The sequence below is a fragment of the Equus asinus genome, chromosome 12 (genome assembly GCF_041296235.1).
Source record: "Equus asinus isolate D_3611 breed Donkey chromosome 12, EquAss-T2T_v2, whole genome shotgun sequence".
Classification (NCBI taxonomy): Eukaryota; Metazoa; Chordata; class Mammalia; order Perissodactyla; family Equidae; genus Equus; species Equus asinus.
Window position 1 is genome coordinate 21,654,882 of NC_091801.1, and position 20,933 is coordinate 21,675,814.

General features: G+C 37.8%; 1 protein-coding gene across 3 annotated transcripts; it reads left to right on the top strand.

Annotated features, from left to right (window-relative positions):
- Positions 1-1,950: 1,950 nt before the first annotated feature.
- On the top strand, positions 1,951-20,849 carry TTPA (alpha tocopherol transfer protein). Of its 3 annotated transcripts, XM_014845883.3 has the most exons (5): positions 1,958-2,301; positions 8,799-8,952; positions 13,861-14,054; positions 15,665-15,775; positions 18,674-20,849. In XM_014845883.3, exons 1-5 carry the CDS (start codon positions 2,098-2,100, stop codon positions 18,845-18,847), a joined length of 837 nt encoding a protein of 278 aa, XP_014701369.2. In that variant the 5' UTR covers positions 1,958-2,097; the 3' UTR covers positions 18,848-20,849. The 3 variants fall into 3 exon arrangements, with proteins under 3 accessions (XP_014701370.2, XP_070337283.1, XP_014701369.2); XM_014845884.3 differs by lacking the exon at positions 15,665-15,775 and having other exon boundaries at positions 1,951-2,301; XM_070481182.1 differs by lacking the exons at positions 13,861-14,054; positions 15,665-15,775 and having other exon boundaries at positions 1,951-2,301.
- The last annotated feature ends 84 nt before the right edge of the window (positions 20,850-20,933 follow it).

Genomic DNA, 20,933 nt, shown 5'->3' on the forward strand with positions numbered 1-20,933 from the left:
CGTGGAATCTCCACCCCTCAATACAATGGCTTTCTCACTGGATTCTGATTATTTACTCTACTGGCTTCCCAGCTCCCTCAGAAGAGAAGTCAAAGCCTGCGGCCCTGATATCCTGGATATCCCTGCGCCTGCTTCCTCATCTCTTTCCGGTGTTTATTCAAACATCTCTGTAGGTGCTATCCCCCTTCCTTGCTTTATGTTTCCCCATTGTACTTACCACCATCTCTCATACCATATTTTGTTACTTATTTATCTTATTAATGGTCTGTCTCCCTCCACAAGAATGAAAACTCCCTGATGACAAAGGTTTTTGTCTGTGTTGCTCACAGGTGTACCGCAGTACCTAGAACAAGGTCTGGACACAGCAGTCATTCAGTAACTATTCTTTTGGCAGTTTCTCTTACCATCCTCTGAGCTTCTTGAAGGCAAAGATTGGTTTTATTTGTTTGTGCAGTTCTAGCATTTCCCTGTCACATTGTACATATTCAGTAAGAACTAGTCTCGTGGCCTCCCCCTTGGGGAAACAGGCCAATTCTAGGATAGTTACAATGGGGTGAGATGAACAAAAGTCCAATTTGATATCAGCCCTGCTATCAGTTCCCCAACATCAAACCCAGCATGTATGGGGCTGAAACCGAAAGCACTCATATGTAAATATGTATTTCTTTAAACCTTGACTCGTGAGCTTTACAACCAAGTAGAAGTTACAAATTCTTAAAGCCCAGGTGGCTTCAGCTGGGCTCACACTAAAGTCTTCACTAATCATAGGTCCTTGAAGTCTATTACAGGGAAACTGATGTCCCGAGAATATCAAGAAACTGAAGCTTCCCAGTTTCCTGGCACCAGAATCCACTATCCACTAAGGACAGCCACCCATGGAATTCCTTATCTCCCTCTTTCTGCAAGCAGCCTCTCCAGGCCAAAGGCAGGCTCGTGGGGGGAAATGCTGGCCAACAAGGCTACATGCCCACTCCCCTACCTAAAAGCCCCCGCAAAAACACCTGCTTGTAGCTTTTCAGGGAGTTTGGGATTACAGTGCTGGCTGTCCATTCTCCCTGCTCAGCACTTCGCAATAAAATTCTTAGTTTCTTCCACTACACCCCGTGTCAGAGATTGGCTTGCTGAGCAAGGGGTGAGCTAACTCACTTCAGGTTTGATGTCAAATTTACCAACCTTTCTGGTTTCCACATCATTTCCTGGCTTCATTGTCATTACTTGGGATCACATAGATGAAGTTATATAAGGACTTCGGACTGTATATTGAGAGACTAGATACGGTGGTGGAGTGTAACAGAGGAAGTATGAGGTGTTTAAAAAGATTTTTTGGCACTTGCTAGTCATTTATTTGTATATGTCACTAACAAGGAAAGGTGCCAAGAACTAAGAAGATTTTGCGTGGCTTGGGAGGAAGGAGAAGAGTACTGTCAGTTAAGGCGGCATTATGAAATGTGTATTTAGAAACCACTCTTTTTACACAGTTTGAGTTGGGGAGTCAGTTTGGAGGCTTAATGGAAGGAGTACGGAGGGGGGCTCATAAAGGAGTCTGCCACGGTGCCAATAAATGCTTATTCGAAGGTTCCTTCCAGATCCGAGACAAACAATGAAGAGAGAAAGAAGAGGAAGGAAGGAAGGAAGAAATGAAGAGACAGAGAAAGAAGGAAGGAAAGAAGAAAAGAAGGGAGGGAAGAAGAGAGTGAAGGGAGGGAAGAAGAGAGGGAGGGGAGGGAAGAGGAGAGTGAGGGGAAGGAAGGAAGGAAGGAAGAAAAAAAGTTCTCCAGCAGATTATTTTTAAAACATCCGAACTAATCACAGTTAAAGTTGGCAAACTTTTTGACATCGTCCCCTTGGCGCTGAACACCAGGAACTTCCCTGCCTGGGGGAAGTTTCAGATTGTTATACAGAGCTTTCAGAACGGTCACCACCGTGGGCACACCACGTGGTTTCCTCTAAGGTGGCAGCGCCGCCCCAGCCCTCGGCCTTGTGCGAGGCCCGCCGCGGGGCGGGACGGTGGGTCTGCGCTGGGCAGCGGCCACCGGAGGAGGGGCCAAGGGTGGTGCGGAGCCCGCGGTTATTGCCGGCCGCCGGGCACCGGCGGGCATGGCAGCGATGCGGCCGGGGCCGGCGGCGGGGCTGCAGCTGAGCGCGCTGCCCGACCACTCGCCGCTGCTGCAGCCGAGCCTGGCGGAGCTCCGGCGGCGGGCCCGCGCGGCCAGCGTGCCCGAGACGCCGCTGCCGCTCACCGACTCCTTCTTGCTGCGCTTCCTGCGCGCCCGGGACTTCGACCTGGACCTGGCCTGGCGGGTAAGGGGGCCTCCCTGCTCGCTCCACCCTGTGCCCCGGGCTGAGTCCGTGTGGCGCTGCCAGACTGCCGCGAAAGCCCAAGTTGCAAGCCGGACCTCGGTGGGAACACGCCCCTAACGCACTGGGCGCGGGCTCTGTGGCTACAGGTGTTCTGAGAAATCCCGCACCGGTCCTTCCAGTTTCTCTGGGTCATGGAAACGGGAAACCTAGAAAAAGCTGAAGCCCTCTGGGGTGATGGCCCATTTGACCCCAAACACTTAAACTCTGCCCTAGAGGAGTCCGCCGAACCTGTGAAGTTTTGGGGAAACGCCTTTCCTCTCTCTGGCAGGAAGCCGTTGATATAAAACAAAGTAACACCTGAGAAGCAGAAAGGCTAAATTGATCACATTTTAGCAGATGTGGCGCGGAAAATGAAAATGCCAGTAAAACTGAAGGTCTAAAGCCAAATTCTGGCAAAATAGTATTATTAATAGTAATGCTTAAGTGTCGAGACAGGAAAGCAGTCCAGTATATTTTGAGTGGAAAGGTGGGGGTGAGGCTGTTCTTTTGTGTTTCCAGGTACAGGACAGCTAGTTGGGAGAAGGGGTGTTGGGAAGAGAGGCATCAGAAAGAGCGATGCGACCTTGAGTTCTGTCCCTTCGCCCTCAGCATCCTTATCTATTAAGTAATGGTCAGAACGCCTACCTCGTTGACTCGTTTCCAGGATTGAACATTAACCAATTTAACAGAACAAGACCTACGCAGCACAGAGCCAGGCACACAGTAGGCACCCAGCGACTGACCCCGAGCTAGCCCTGTCTCCAAGCGCCTTGCTCCTGGAGTTGGGAGGCAGAATCCAAACGTGTCTCAGATGAGGTTTTTTAATTGTTGATAACTGATTTTTAATTGAAAAAGTAAGGAGTGGGGGGTGGTAAAAAAAAAGATCCATAAATAGTAAAGAGTGTAAATAAATGTCTAAAAGCAACTTTCTAAAGGAAAAAATTTCCCCACCCTAAACCTTAGTTGGCCAGCCCCCTCGCCAGAGGCAGTACTCTTCCCTGTTTCTTCTTTATCTTTCCAGATATAGTCTACGTGCACACAAGCGTATGTACACGTTTTGCATTTTGCCTTTTTTACCTAATTTATCATAGAGATCATCCTATTTCAGCATGTGTGCGTATATCTTATTCTTTTGTGAGCTGTATACTATTCCATTGCATGAATTTATTATATTAAAATTTATTTACCAGTCCTCGTTATTGGACATAGGAGTTGGCCTCAGCCAGTGGCAGTGCTGCCATGCATGTTGTTCATTCCTTCACTCAGTGATTATTCCTGAACTCCTACGATTTGCTTGGCAATACACCAAATGCAGTAAACTAGACGAGAGAGGTTTCTTCCATCACCAACTGAGTATTCTAATATGTCTTTGTACATTTGTCTTTGTGAAAAAATAGGAATGTGTCCTTATAGGTTAAGTTCAACCTGCAAAATTCCAGGATGAAGTGAGAGGTGCGTTTTCAGTGTGGACGAATATAACAACTATCCTCCAAAGTGTCTGCACTAACTTCATCACTTCTATATTACCCAATGATGTATCTTTTTCTCCATATTATCACCCACATTGTATTATGAAACATTGTGATCTATCTGTCAGCCTGGGGGGTGAGAAATTGATTCTCATTATTATAATATGCATTTAATTACAAGTGAGGTTAATCACCTTTCATATATTTAAAATTTTAAAATTGTTTCCTAGTTAACTGCCTGTTTTTGCCATTTGTTCGTTTGGTTCAGTTTTGTTTACATAAAATATACATAAAATATAAAATATCTTTATTCATAAAGTATCTTTATGTATTAAAGAAAATAAGCCTTTGTCCCGTTGTCTTTTGACATTGTACTATTTTCTTTGTATGCAGAATTTTAAAATTTTTATGTAATCAAATATATTGATTAGATTGCCCTCCAATTGCTTCTGGTTTTTTTTTTTTTTTTTTTTTTGCTGAGAAAGATTGGCACTGAGCTAACAACTGTTGCCAGTCTTCCTCTTTCTCTCCTTTGTTTATGTGAGCCCTGGCCACAGTATGGCCACCTAACAGACGAGTGGTATAAGTCCGTGCCAGAAACTGAATCTGACTGCCAAAGTGGAGCATGCCAACTTCACCCCTAGGCCACTAGGACTGACCTGCTTCTGGGTTTTTAAGCTCTTCTCCTCTCCAGAATTTTCTCTAATAATTTACGACTTCTCTTTTTACTATTGGAATTGTTGATCTACTGGGATTTACTTTGATGTTAGGAATGAGGTAGGAATCTGCCTTTATTTATTTTTGTTTGGTCAGCTGACTACCCAGGTGTCCCAGCCTCATGAGTAATAAGCTAATATTTACTCAGCAGCTACTAAATATGAAGACACCATCTCAGGTCCTATGAAAGTGCAGTTTAAATGAGGCATTAAACATATATATGTGTAGAGGCAACTAACATTAAAAAGCATATGATTTATAGATTTCATTTTAGCTGCTTTTTAAAAGTAATGTCTAAACAGAAGAAATAAAATTTACCTGCAGCCTCTGTGTTGTTTTTTTTTTTCTGTATACTTTATTTTCCTGAATTGTTTTCACTGCTCCATGTCCTTGAGGAATTGGCTAGTAGGACTGTGTCTAAAGCCACTGGATAGGGATCAAGTTTCTGTCTGTGAACTCATTGCCTGACTTTTCTGCCAACATAAAAAGGAAAGGAAAAGGTTAGAATGTAAAACTATTTTGTCATTTTCCTCCACAAAGGCAGTTAATTCAACTCAGACTCCCTTCTTTACAATAGAAAAGCCCTATAGTTTTAGTGTATGAAGAAAGCTTGATAAGTCCCTCAGTTATAATGAAATTTCTCATTGTTCTAGCTTTTGTATTTGAAGTTATAACAAAGTAAAGACGTTTTTATAATTCTGATAGCTTATGCAGTGCCAGGTACTTTGGTTATTAGTGTTTGTGTGGATTATCTTGTATTTCCTCATTTTAGAAGAAACTGAGGTGTTGAGAGTAAATAGTCCGAAATCACAGTCAAGTGGTGAGCAGCGATTTGAACTTGGGTTGACCCCAGGCGAGCCTGTGCTCGCATGTACACCAACTACTCCGGCCCTTCTGTTTAAAACAGTGAACATGAAAACAAACAACTGTTAACATCTGTCTGTTCTACATATGTTTGTGAATTCCTGACTTTCACATGTGACGAGTCCATTCCTTATATTTTTGCTCCATGTGCTAAGTTTTTTATCCTTTAAGCATTTTTATGGTTTTCCCAAAGACTTCAAAGCTTTCAAAGCTCCACTGACTCGCTGCTAATTACCCTCTAAACGTAAAATTTCCCTGTTGTAAAATGTGTCATATCACATGTCAGTTTCAGTCTCCACTCTGCTCTGAGCGTTATTGCCCTTAAACAAGTGTGTAACTTCTCTGAACTTTAGTTTTCTTATCCATAAAGTGGGGTAACAATAGTTACCTCTCAGCATGGTTGTGAGGAATTGAAATAATGCCGTTAAACCCTATTAAAATAGCCCAAATATGGTTATTTTGTTTGAAAGTACGTGAAAAATATAAGAAGAAACCTGCTCTATTACAAAGCACAGTTAAAATAAACCATAACTTTTAATATTTATTTATTCCTACTTGTGGTACAAAACAAGTGCCTTCCAATAATGAATACTCCCTTTCAGCTGATTTTGTTGTTGTTGTGGACTTTCAGTGGTTTGTTCGAGAATTGCTCAGTAGCAGTTTACATTGTTTGCATAATTCGTTTATGTCAACTGGACCTTTGAATTTATTTATAAGTGGAAAAGTAATAATGAAAGATCCAGGCTTAGATCTTTCAACTTGCAAAAGTTAAATGTCAGAGGCATGAGAGTGATTTGTGCATCTTTACAAAAATAATTTTTTCAAGTATGTGGATCCAGCTGTTTTACTCATGCATTAATTTAGTCTTTCATTCAACACATGTACCTGTCTCTATTACCTAAAAGAACCCTTTTTTTTAGGATGATTAGCCCTGAACTAACTACTGCCAGTCCTCCTCTTTTTGCTGAGGAAGACTGGCCCTGAGCTAACATCCGTGCCCATCTTCCTCTACTTTATATGTGGGGCGCCTACCACAGCATGGCGTGCCAATCAGTGCCATGTCCACACCCGGGATCTGAACCAGTGAACCCCGGGCCACCAAAGCAGAACATGCATACTTAACGGCTGCGCCACTGGGCCAGCACCTGTAAAAGAAGCCTTTTAATGAAGCCATGACTTTATCATTGCGTGGGAAAATAAAATTGTAATTTCTGTGTAGGAGTTAATAAGCCGCTTCCAGCATTTGCTTGAATCAGAATTAAAAGAACTATTTTTATGTGTGAGGGAACTATCAAAAAAGTAATAAGCATTGTCAAATGCTATTAACACTTGTTTTGATGCCCGCTAAGACAGGAGGAAGAAGACGAGAAATTCATCTTATAGAGTAGAAGGAATATATCAGAATCTACAATGTGCCTTTTGTTCTTACTGCCTTTGGAATCTGCTATTTAGGTCACCAATTATTTCTTTGTTGGCAAATTTACCAACTTCCTTCCTTTCTTACCTCTCGGTTACATTTAACTCTTAGCTGCATTCTCTTTTTTTAAACAGTTAAGGTAAATTTGTTAGATGCACAAATGAAAAAGAGAGAGAAAGAGAGGGAGACAATATCAGAGAGAGAGAAGGAGAGAGGATCAGAGCAACACAAACACCTTTTTCCTCCCTTCTGTACACCGTAGTGCCATTTCTCCTATACTCCAACCAGCTTCTCTCTTCCTCCAGCCGTTCCCAGACATTGACCTTTCCCAGGGCTCCGAATTTCAACCTCTACTTGTTTTTGTCAAATTTGTACTTGTAGTTTCTCTTCTGATTGTTACTGCTTTGTGGTTACAGTGACCATGCTTATTTCAGTGACTCTCAGATATAACATTTGTCCTTTTTGTTCATCTGAACTTCGGTTCCACATTGCTAATAGATCTCTTTAAACTCAAAACAAATATATTGTCATTTTTGAAAAATTGAGAATGCTGAAAATCATAGAGGAAAATTAAAATATAATAAGTTTTAAATGTATAATTTGATTTTAGTATTCTTCACAATACACTGGCAATATTTGTATTCTTTGTATATGGAGAGTAACCATTATTTGTTGTTCTTTTGGGAAAAAAAGGAAACAGGATTCCTTCAAACCATATTTTGCTAAGTCCTAATACCCAGGCATAGTGTTCCACAGGTGCTCTGAGTGCGCTCCACTATTAACAAAGCTGATTTTTGTTGTTTTTCTATTAGTAAAAAGTATAGAAGTGGTATAGAGATGTCCCTTTGTATCTTTGATTGGCTCTTTTTCATAGGAAAGATAATAAATACCAAAAGATTCTAGTTATTTTTAATATAAACCTGCACTAAATACTTGGATGATTAATCCCAATAACATTTCCTTTTATAAGAATAGCAGTATTAACTACGACTCCTTACACCCATGCATGCTTTATACATGACCCTACAAGGTGGATATTGAGGAAACGAGACTTGGAGGAGTGAAACACTTACCTGAGGTCACACAGATGATAAGAGGAGGAGCCAAGGTTTTTCTGAAGAAGACACGGCACAGCCTGTAGGATCCAGTTGTCACCAACAGGCCAGCTCCCAGGGTAACAGAGATTTATTCTGTTCACTGCTGTCACTCAAGGGCCTAAAACAGTGTGTGGGACATTGTAGATACTCAAACAGTATTTGTAGAGTTAATTCATTTGATTAATTTCCATTCCTCCATATTTCAAAGAAAGACTAAAGATGGATGTTTCAGTTACCTGTCGCTGAGTAAAAGAATCACCCCACAATTTAGTGGTTTAAACCACAACAATTTGTTTGTGATTCTCCAGTTCGGGCAGGGCTTGATGGGGATGGCCCATCGCTGCTCCACATCGCATCGGATGGGAACGCCGCTGAGGTCAGACCATCTAGGATGGCCTCTCATCCTCCAGGGTCTCTCTGTGCATGGACTCACCATTTAGTATCTTACCTGTTGTCTGGATCCCAAAAAGCCAGAACAGAAGGTCCTAGACTTCTTAAAACCTAGCACAGTGTCACTTCTGCCACATTCTAGGAGTCAAAGCAAGTCGTAAGGCCAGCCCAGTTCAAGAGGAAGGAATCAGGCGGATTCCACTTCTGGGTGGGAGGGATGGCCTGTGTACACCAGCAGGGGAGGAGTGGTTGGCAGTCATCTTTGGAGACCATTTCCCTCAGGAGACAAAGGGAAATTACCAAACTTTGAATTTGTGATTAATGTCTGTCACCTGAGATGCTTGATGAGGAAACTTTTAGTTTTTACAGCTAAAAAAATGGCCAAGTGAATATTCTGACATAATAGATGGCAGGGGCCATACATAATGCCAAGGCTTTCTTCCCATTTTTACAAAATGTTTACCGTGTATGCCGTCTGCAGACAATTTTAATTTTATTTTTCAGTTACTAAAAAATTATTATAAGTGGAGAGCAGAATGTCCAGAAATAAGTGCAGACCTACACCCTAGAAGTATTCTTGGCCTTCTGAAAGCTGGCTACGTTGGCGTCCTGAGAGCCAGAGATCCCACCGGCAGCAAAGTTCTTATTTACAGAATTGGTAAGTCATACACAGCACTTCTTTTTTATTTTTCTTGATTGCCATATAGACAGGTTCAATGAGTCTATATTTAAGTAGTTAGGCTTTTAGGTTTTTAACTTAGGTTTAAGTTAGATTTTAATTCCCCTCCAAATATTGTAAAACTGGCAGTTGTGAGAAAATTAACAAAAACCAATGAAAATCCTACTTCCATTCTTCCACACAGTCAACTGTATAAAATAAGAGAAAAAGAAAACAGGGAAGAGAAATAGGGGGGAAAGGTGAAAAAGACTAAGGTAAAGAGTTTTGAAAACACTTAGTAGGAAATCCAAATAAGGATCCTGAACTATAATAATAGAAGCTCCATAAGAGCATGGATTTTGTCTGTTCTGTTCTGGTGCTCGATGTATCCCAAGCACCGAAACCAGGGCCTGGCACCTAGTAGGTATTATTAAATATTTTTGAAGCGAGTGAGTGAATGAATAGTTGAATGATGCCCCAGGTTGAGGAGCAAGAAGCTCATTGCCTGGACAGAGGAAGACGCAGTGGGAAAGCAGCTCCCTTGGGAAGTGTTGACAACATTGAATTCCACATGCCCCTCTTTGTTTTCAGTACTTCTCTTTTCCACCATTAGGCCTTCCTAGTGTTTCTTGTAAGTTGGTGACCTATAACCTATAACTTCTGTCCCTTCCTTAGACTTGTGTGTGACTAAAAATGGTGTGTAACTGAGAAGGACTCGTACTGCTCCCAGCATCCTCTCATGGCCCAGTTGAAAGGACAAAGATAACCAACATTTCATGAGCAGAATCCTATGAATTATAGTCTTACAGAGACTTCTACATCTGTAAATATTCTAGAGAACTTTGAAATTTTTGTAGAGTTGCTTTTCCTGCCCACTTAGAGATAAGATATCTGCCTATAACTCAACTGTTTGCTTTCTTGCAAGAAGACGCTGCATTTAATTCTTAAAAGGGATCAGAAGCCTGAGTAGAATGATGCTAGTTTTCTGCTCCAGCTTATGTGTCAAATACAAACTGAATTAATCATGAAGCCATTGCCTATAAAACAGACATCAGAATGTCTTTCCTGTCCTCTCATTGCCCCACCAGTGTTATAGGATGTTGAATGACATTCCCTAAGTTCCTTGGGATAGGGTTGCCAGATTTAGCAAAGTGTGTTTTATGTAGCAAGTAAACCTATATTTTATAAAAATAGAGTGTCCAGTTGCTTTTGAATTTCAGTTAAACAATAAATAATTGGGGCCTACTTATACTAAAAATATATATCCTGTTAGCTGAAATTCAACTTTAACTGGGCATCTTATATGATATCTGGCAACCCTACTCAGGGGTCCCAGGAACATAAAACTGAAACCTACGGATGATTCTTTCTGCAAGTGTCCAGGCTCTGCATTGTCTGGCTGGAGTTTTTTTGAGTTTGTTTATAAACTAACCGGGGCAAGTTGAAAAGTAAAAATGATACTTGGACGGTGAAAAAGCAAATGGCTACTTACCACTGAATTGATAATTTTCTATTGTCTAGCCAAGGTCTCTTGTCGTATATTAATTTATAAGTGTACTGTTTAACTCAAAGAGATTTTAAAATAAAAAATGCATGTAGGTTTAGTGATGGTCAGAACCGGAGGGTATGCAGCAAATCTCCTGTTATTTTAGGGTGAATAACGCATGTTATTCTAGGGTGAAAAGGAGAAACTCAGAAGAGTTTTATGAGTAAAACAAAAAGACGGGATAAAGATTTACAAATTTTCTAAATTTAAACTCAATTAATGGGAGGAACTAAAAAAGGATGTCTATGGTAGAGCTTTTTGGTAGAACATTAGCATAACCACCTTCCCTGGGTACCATCTCTGTGCAGGAGAAGCGGTGAGAAAATGCACAGAGCCTTTTTCTCTTGTCCAGCAGGGCGACCCAAGGCAAAACTAAGTTTTTGCCATTATTAGCCTACAAGCCAGAGGATGTAATTTTATGCCTTTTGAGACCGACTGCTGTACTACAACAGCAAAAGTAACATTTAACAGTGAGTATTAAGTTTTGACCATGGCTTAGTTCTTAAGAATGCAAGTTCTAGGGCACGTTGCCTGGGCTGGAATTTCAGCTCTGCTGTGTTCTAGCTACATGGAAAGCTGTGTAGCTGTAACTCCATTTTCCCTTCTGTCAAATGGGCATAGTAAAAACCTATTTCATAGGGTTGCTGTGAGCATTAAATCTTGTAACACATATAAAATACGTAATTAGAACATTACCTGGTATATAATATGCACTCAATAAATGTTAGATATATGCCGGAAAAGGAACTGAAAATTTAAGCCATGTTTTTCTTTTGTGTTAAAGGAGCTTAGAGTGTAGACCCGCACTATCCAGTAGAACTTTCTATGATGATGAAATTGTTCTACAGTAGCCACTAGCCACAGGTGGTTGTTGAGCACTTGAGATGTGGCTATTGCAACCAAGCTACTGAATTCTTAATTTTATTTAATGTCAATTCGTTTACATTTAAGTAGCCACTTGTGGCTAATGGCTACAGTATTGGATAGCACCAGTCTAGACCATGTTGGTGGGCTCAGAAATTTAGGTGAGTAACTATTTTCTGAACTGCAGACTTTCAGTGGTTCCGCTCACATTTTTCATCATTGTAGCTTTCAGCCAATGTCTGAAGTAGTACGGTATATTTGAGCTGGGTTATACATGAATTGGTTACTCAAATTCTTACCAGAAATCTGAGACTTTTAAAAAGCAAGGGGCAATCCCATTGCACCTTCCCTAATACTTCTGATTATCTCTTCTCTTTCTATATCTTCACATTTTTCCTTGCTTTGGACACTACCCGTTAACATTTACATCTGTTAAGGGTCAGCCATCCAAAACCAAACAAAAGCTCCTCCTCAACTCCACAAGACCCTCCAGCTGTCTCCCCGCTCCTCTCATTCTCAGCCACATTTCTTAAATTAATAATGTTAGCCATCCATATTTTTTCACACTTCCTCTCAATCCACCCTGATCTGGTTTCACCCCTACCTCTCTGCTAAAATGACCTTAAAAATCATCAGTGACCTTCTTTTCACCAAAACTAATGGATACATTTAGTCCTCTTTTACTTGACCTCTCCACACAGCAAACCACTTCCTCTTTCTTGAGACATCCTCTCCACTTGGCTTCTCTGATCCCACATTCTCCTAGGGTTTTCCTCCCACTTAACTGGCTGCCCCTTCTCTTTAGTCTCTTTTGCTAGCACCACCTATTCTACTCACCCTTTAAATTCTGAAATTCCTTAGGACATTGGCCTCACCTTCCTCTTCTTATGCTACTTTATCTCTCTCCTATAATAAAGATAAACACGGATCTAAGATAATTGCTGTTGCAGGCTGTCATATAAACTTAAACAACTCTCAGATTTGTGTCTTTACCCCATCATCTCCTTGTCTCCAAGGATCCATACAACCAGCCCTCCATTCCAGCTTTATCCAACTGGATGTCTCACAGTCACCAATTTTAACACGTCCAAAACTACTTATGATCTTTTCCTCACAAAACGTTTCTCTTCCAGTGTTTCCTATGTCAATAAATGGTACCGCCGCTCTACCCAGTTGTCCAAGCTAGAAACTGTGGTTTATTGAAATTTTACTATTACTTAGTCATGAATCTTTTTTACCCTTTTACTTTTGTCTTGTTAGGCACTCCATGGACCCTTCAACCTGAAAACTTGCATCTATTTTGGCTTTGGAAGATTTTTCTCTACTGTTACTATTCCTCTTTCTTCTGTTCCCTATTCTCTGTATTATTGCCTTCCAGAACTCTAATTAGTTGGATCTTGAAACTTCTGGATCTAGCTATATGTCTCTTAACTTTTTATTTATACCTGTCAACTCTTGGCTCTTGCGTGCTGAGTTTGAGAGAATTGCTGAGCTTGATGTTCCAAACCAATATTCACTCATTGGCTGTGTCTTTTCTATCATTTGCCCCATCAACTGAGATTTGCTTGAATTATCCAAGATTCCAACTGATTCTTTTTATTAAGAGCATGTTCTTATAATAACAGCCTCAGTAGCTTTTTTTTTCCCCACTGAAACTATTTTTCTTCTTTTCATGTCTCTTGCTTTATTAACTGTTTCTTTGGGTTTAGTGCCTTTGTCTATTGAGTTTGGTTCCTCTCTTCTTTGTGTGCGTTTTTAAAAGTATTATAATTCTTAGTGGATGCGTATCTTTTTTAAAGATTACCTGCTTGCCTGTCCATTACTGTCATTTCTGCATGTCATGGCCTGCCTCAGGGATGGCAGGAGGAGGGGAGTAAACAATATCAGTAACTCCTCTTCTTAGTACAGGTACTCCCTGTTTGTCCTGGGTGTGGATGGCTACCTGAGTGCTTCCTTGACTCTGCTTTCTAAAGCCTATGCTTACCTTTCTAGCCTACACAGACATGGCTGCCACATGTTGCTTGTCATTGAGGGATGTCAGAGAGATGAGCCTGCCTGTCTGCTCTTCATGCATTTCCCTTAGCAACCTCTTTGGTTGCTATAGGGTCCTAGATACTCTTCATAATCCAGGCCCTTGCTTTTCCCATTTCCAACACCTCTCAGTTTGGAGCATACCCAGAGGCACTCCCATCCTTAACTGCAGCCCTCTTTTGCATTTTTGGGGCTGTAGTTTCATCTGGCAATCAAATCCAGCCTGCATTCATTCCTTTTTTTCCCTTATGTTCTTAAAAATCTGATCTTTGCTAGGGATCTGAGGAGGGAGGGAGAAGCAGGCCTGTGTTCTTGGACCATCAATTTGATCTATTATTCAGTTCATGATTTTTGTACTTGTTTTTATTTCTACTGATCTTTTAAGTCTAAAAAGAGTTGGTTTGCCTTTGTAAGTCTCTCTGATTCTTTACACAATGCTGAGATATGCTATTTTTTATTTTTTTTAGCACACTGGGACCCAAAAGTTTTCACAGCTTACGATGTATTTCGTTTAAGTCTAATCACATCAGAGCTTATTGTCCAGGAAGTAGAAACGCAACGGAATGGCATCAAGGCCATCTTTGATCTAGAAGGCTGGCAGTTTTCTCATGCATTTCAAATGACCCCATATGTAGCCAAGAAGATTGCTGCTGTTCTTACAGTAAGTGTATACTTTAACTCCCCGGGATGTTAATTCCAAATAATAGATTTAAATTTAGTTATATGTTAGACAAAGAGAAGGGAGGGTACATTTATTGAAAAGGTAAATAAAATTTTAGAAATGATATATAGAGTTCAATAATGCTAAGATGAAGTAAAGTATTACTGATTTATGAAAGAAAGGATGTTGCAAGAAACTGAAAATATGTTCAAAATTAATAACCACAGAATTTATCCATTTAAACAATAATGTGGTGACTTTATCTATCTGTTATTAAAATTTTCTTCCTAAATTAAAACATTGACTCAAAAAACAAGATTTATAGCAGTGGCACAGTACAATTTACATAAGTCTTGGTAGGTATAAATTGATACAGTTGTTTCAGAAATCAAAAGGTTTTTAAAATGGCCATCATCTTTGCCCAATAATTCTACTTTTGGGAACCTAGCCAAAGAATAATCTTAAGTATAGTAAAGACTTTGTATGTAATAATAATAGCTTACTATGTGCCAGGTACTTTGCTAAACGTTTCAAGTACATTACCCCTTAATGGCCACAGAAGCCTATGACATATGACTATTATTTTTCCCATTTTATGAATTAATCACTGTGTCACAGAGATGACATAGCAATGCCCAAGCACACACATTTTGTCATCAGTGAAGAGGGATTTCAGTCCAGGTCGTCTGAATGTAAAAACTGCGCTTATAGCCACCACTGCCTTCTACAGATAAAGACAGTTACTATAGCATCAGTTTTTATAAAAGAAAATTAGAAATAGCTTATTTTTCCAGAAATAGGAAATGGTTATTTAAATTATAGTACGTCCGTGTGATGGATTATTGCAATAATATTAAAATTCATAATGTTTACAAAAATTGTACTATATCAATGAAACAAAATGGTGCAAATTTTTCAGATAGCATATCAGCAATTATGTGTAAAATAAAATTATTCATAGAAAGAACCTGGAAAGAAAAGTCCCCAGACTGACGACACATCTCTAAAAGCAATGCATAGAATAAAAAAAGAATTTTGCATGAAAGAAACTTGGCAGGAAAAGTCTCCATATTAATAACACATCTTTGGGTAGGGAAACTATTGACGAGGTTTTTCTTTCAGTTCTTAACTCTTTAAACCTTTTAAATAAGCCTATATTACTTTGTTGTGAAAGACTTCTACTTGTGTCAAAAGTTGAAAATTATGTGTTTGTTGTACTCTTTCAACGTTTATGAAAGTTTGATTTTTTTCCTCAAAGTAAAAAAATTGGGGAAAAGTTAAATATAAATATCCAAAAGACTCATGGGTCCCTTAAAAGAACACTTATATGTGATTGGGGAAGATATTTCCTGTCTTATTTATGAAAGATGCAGGTACTTTTTAAAATACTTTGCCTAAGCTACAAAGTGAAACCTTTTCAGAGGTCTTAATCTAGTTGCAGTGAACTATAAAGCAGGCTACTGTGTTGATGGAATAAATAATTTTGAAAATAAAATCACATTTTAGGTACTGCTGTAAGTTTATAAGTGTTCAAAGAAGGGACGTGTCAATAGGAATGTATATTGATTTATGCTTTGTTATTAGTAAGATTATTCTTTTATTTTCAAAAGGATTCTTTTCCATTAAAAGTTCGTGGTATCCATTTGATAAATGAGCCACTAATTTTCGATGCTGTCTTTTCCATGATTAAACCATTCCTGACTGAGAAAATTAAGCAACGTGTGAGTAAAACATTCAAGTCACTATTCCTCTGTACCTAACATTTCAATTCTTTTTTATATGAGAATTGTTTTATTATTTCTCCAACCCCCACAAACCATTAGCCCATTGTTTTGAGTATTCATGTAATAAGCCAACCACTTAATAAATTAAAAGTTTTTACTTTAGAAAAATCAAGTTAGTGAGGCTGTGGGGAAACTGGGTCTCTCGTACCTTGCTGGTGGGAGTGCAAGATGGTATATTCCCTGTAGGGGGCAGTGTGGTAATACTTACCAAAATGACAGCCTGCGCACTGCTGGGATTTTATCCTACAGATACACCTGCATAGAGACAAAATTACATACACAAGGAGATTGATTGCAGCAAAAGATGGGAAACCACCAAGTGCTCATCACCAGGGAACTGGTTAAATAAACTATGATGCATCTACACAATGGAATACAATAAGATTCGCAGGATGTATTGTAAAGTGAGATAGGAAAATGCAGACTGGTATTTATGGTATGCTAGCTTTTGTATAAAAAGGGGAGAAATCAGAATCTATAGGTATATTTGCATAAAAATCACATTAAAAGGTTATACAAGGAAACAGCCTAATTGGTTACCAAAGTGGAACAGAGTTGAGGTGTAGATGGTATGGATGAGATTAGGATTGGGAGCAAGACATTTCACTGTGGATCTTTTATCTTGTTTTGATTTCTAGCCATGTGAATACATTGTCTAGGCAAAAAGTAAATAAATATATTTAAATGAGACATGTAACTGAAAACCACAGTACCTAATGTATGTGGCTTAATGTCACATTAGTCAAAGCAAGAGATTTGATGTTCTGTACCCATCCTGTGAAGCCTTCTCTCAGGTGAATATCTAATATCTCTTAGGATTTCTCAAGTATTGAAAATAGAATCTGAGTTCCCAAGAATAGCAACCACTCTTCTATATGAATCTGTAAAGGATAATTTTTAGAGCATTTATGTAGACAAACATTGGCAACATCTAATGCATGAACACAGAACAGTTTTTAAAAGCTTTGACAATTTAAATCTCAAAAATTATTTAAAGATAAACAGTGATAGTGTGAGTAATAATAGCATATTCGGAGTTTTAGAAAGTATACTCTTTCATATTGAGAAAATGTAACATCTTGCATCTGGTCAGAAAATTATGACCCTAGAGCTTCTTTGAGATTATCCAGTGGGTAGTTCTGTTTACAAGAAAAACCACCCCTATGAAGATGGCCATTTTTCATTCTAATATTTTTATAAAAGTCAATTTATTTGCTTGTTCCCTTTTTTCTCTCCTCATCGTAGCTTGATAATAGCTGGCCATTTTCTCTTTAACTCTGACAGATCTAAAAATAAGTATTTCTATTTTGGGTTATATTTGAGACAAATAACAATAAACTGAACCTGATAAATAGGAGAATCTGAGCAAAAAAGAAATAAAAGTAAAAAATTGAGAAGTTAGATAAAGCATTTCAGCGATAGTTATTGCCAAAATGAGGGGAAGGGATCCAGTCTAGCCACTTTTCTCCAATTCAATATTTTGGCAATAACTAATGAATGATTTTATTTCCCACTTCCTGAGGAGACAGTAGAATTTCTTTTCAATTAGCTGATAAACATTTAAACATATCAGAAAAAATCAAAGATTGGTAGTGTGAGGTTCTGAGTGCAAGAGACTTGCTTCATTCATCTTTCAATCCTCATATCCTAGCACGGAGGAGGTGCTTATTGAATAACTGTCCGATGTTTAGGTGAATGTTTTGCCCTAACAGATGGAGAAAGGTTATTTATTTATTTTTAATGAGATGTGCTTTTAATTGAAGGTTCCAAGTCTTTAATTTCGGGGCATTATATGATCAATTTTTATAGTTTAAAATATTTGAAAATTTAAGGTTCTTAACCATCATAATTATCTCTTGATTTTGTACCAACCAAGAATATCTATCAACAGTACCAAATAAATTGTTCCCCATGTACCTAGTTGTGTGCTTATATATATGCTATTTTATATATATATATTATATTTATAGAAATATATTTATATATAAAGATATTTCTATAAATATAATATATTTATATTAATAATATGTTAATATATTTAATATATATTATAATATAAGATATATAATTTATAAACTCTAACATTTATTATAATTTCTATATATTATATTTCTAATATATTTTATATGTTTTAATATATAATATTTTATATGCTAATATATTATATATATTTTATTTAATACTACTAATACCAGGTAGTACATTTTTATGATCTACAGAATAGTCCCAGGATATTAGATATTTTGCTAAGAATCACTTGGACATTAGGGAATAGAATGTATAAAATAATTTTATTTAGAGTTTTAAAAATCTACTTTGGGGGGCTGGCCCCGTGGCCGAGTGGTTAAGTTCGCGCGCTCCGCTGCAGGCGGCCCAGTGTTTCGTTAGTTCGAATCCTGGGCGCGGACATGGCACTGCTCATCAGACCATGCTGAGGCAGCGTCCCACATGCCACAACTGGAAGGACCCACAACGAAGAATACACAACTATGTACCAGGGGGGGCTTTGGGGAGAAAAAGGAAAAAATAAAAAAATCTTAAAAATCTACTTTGGAAAGAGGAAAAGAATATCTTTTTATAAATCTTGTATAGTTATAAGAAAGCAAATATAAGGAAACAAAGAGATGATCAAATTCATAAACAGCACAATCTAAACATAAGTAAAATTCTTAGATTCATAAGCAGTGGAATAAATGATGTAGGTGTCTGTACACGCTCTCCTGTCTTGGAAGCTATTAGAGGACCTTATTTTATGGTGTTGATTTTCCATTGAAAATGCATCTAATATATTGAGAGGCAGAGGGCATGCCTTCTAAAACATTTTGGCTGTTTCAGATTCATATGCATGGGAACAATTACAAAGAGAGCTTACTTCAGCATTTCCCAGACATTCTTCCTCTGGAGTATGGTGGTGAAGAGTTCTCCATAGAGGACATTTGTCAAGAGTGGACAAATTTTATAATGAAGTCTGAAAATTATCTCAGCAGCATTTCCCAGACCATTCAGTGAGATGAAGTTATTTATCGTGAATGGCTTCCTAATTAAAAATACGTGAGTGAGATCCTAATTGGTTAAATGAATGAAAGAACAGGAATCTTTTAAACTAGTTAATGCTTGTCTGATTAATATTTAAAAATGTAAGAATCTTTTGACATGAGCAACATGAGTATTTGGGAAACCTCCTTACTTTTTATATGCATTTTCTTTACCTTTGAAGTAATTGAATGTTAGTACACCTTAAAAGCATAGAAGAGATTCCTGACTTTTGCACTTGAAAGAATATCTCTAAAGTAGCTACTCATGTGCATCTTTGTATGTTTCTGAAAAGTTTCATTTTAAACAAGTTCTGTGACTACATTGGTTTAGTAATAAATGTATAAATAATCCACTGAAAGGAAATATTAGCACAAATCAGCTGATGATAAAAATCTGTTAACACTCATTCTGGGTGGGTGTCAGATTAGATAATTCAGATTAAAATCTGAATAAAGTTGTACAGAGTTATTCCTGCGGGCCAGCAAGACAATTCATATCAGGGAAATTGTATTTTAGCATATTTCCACAATAAAAACTTTTGATTGAAGTCCACATGCCGTAAGCTATTGTATGTAGTATCTACAGGTCTCTATGAAATGACTAATGTTGACACAATTGATAACCAAAAATAATTTAGAAAATATTTCGGGCATAGTTGATGCCTTCTTAATACTGCTTCTGCATTTTCAGACAACTCAAAGATGTAATTTAACCTCTGTTTTTGGCTATTCTTTTCATAACTATGTAGAGACTTAGAGATGAAATAATATTTAGTTGTCACATACATGGACTCTATTTTTAATTGAACAATAGCACAACTATGTAAGGGAAAGAAAATGTTTACATTTTTTAAATGACTGTCAATTACATCTGGAACTCTTCAGATTATGCATGAAATAATTTGAGTTTTCCTATCATATGAGAATATTCTAGTCAAATCCTACAGTTCATTTTTACTTAAATCATTAATTAAAATGTGCCGTTTGTACTGTAGTTTATTTCATTTATTGGAAAAGATATGTCAATATAACTTTCAATTGATGACGGTTTTTATAGTGTTTTATAATTTTTTAAATTTTATTTTAAACTTGAAACTGAAAGAACATAGAGTGCAAAAATTTAAGCAGTTGGCTCAGCTTAGTTGGGTTTCAACATTAATCATACAATAGTACCTTTGTGGAAGGATCTGCGAAGGATGCTTTTCTTCATAAGAAAATTATTCTAATCACATGAGCTGATACTTATGATTCTCTGTACATATATCTATGAAAAAATTGAGAGTACTTGTGAATGTTCTTTGAATGTGCTGGATTTTAATTTAGCATTGGGAAGCTAACTTTACATTATAATTTGTATTAAAAAAATAGATTGTGCCTATTTTCTAAAAATATGTTAAAGTCTTCTTTACAAAATCATACAATTCAAAATTGTATAATTAAATATAACAGCAGAATAAAACCATTTAAAAAGAATAGACAATAACAGCAACAAAAAGCTCTGGTTTACCCAACTTTTATTCCTAGAAAGAGGCTTAGGTCGCAAAGTTCCACTTCATTTACATTTGGGCACTTAAAACACTTTCTTATGACTCTGAAGGAATGACTACTTTAGCAGATGAATAGAAGATAATATTTTTAAATGTTTTTCAAATGTGATTCATTGGTGATGTTACTGACAGTAAATAGAATTAAAATAAGGTAATCAATAGAAGTGCGTTTCATGATGGGACTTTGAAACTTCTATAAAACGCAACAATTCACTGAAGAACATTAAAAGAACCACGTGAAATAAGCAGGCAATTTTACAAGGTGGCAAGATAAGTAACTAGCGAATTGTCTAAATTACTTTACTATAATTGCACCAAAAGTGCCTTTTAAAAGATTAACTCTAACATGTGCTCTTTGTGTTACTGAACTGCATGATAATTTATTTGTTTTAATATTGCTCAAAAGAAAATAAAGATCTTTCACCTAAACTACAGCTGTTTCTTTTTCAGTTTTAGATAAGACTATGTATTACACATTCTTTTTCAAACCCTGCTTTTCTGTACAGAAAAGTT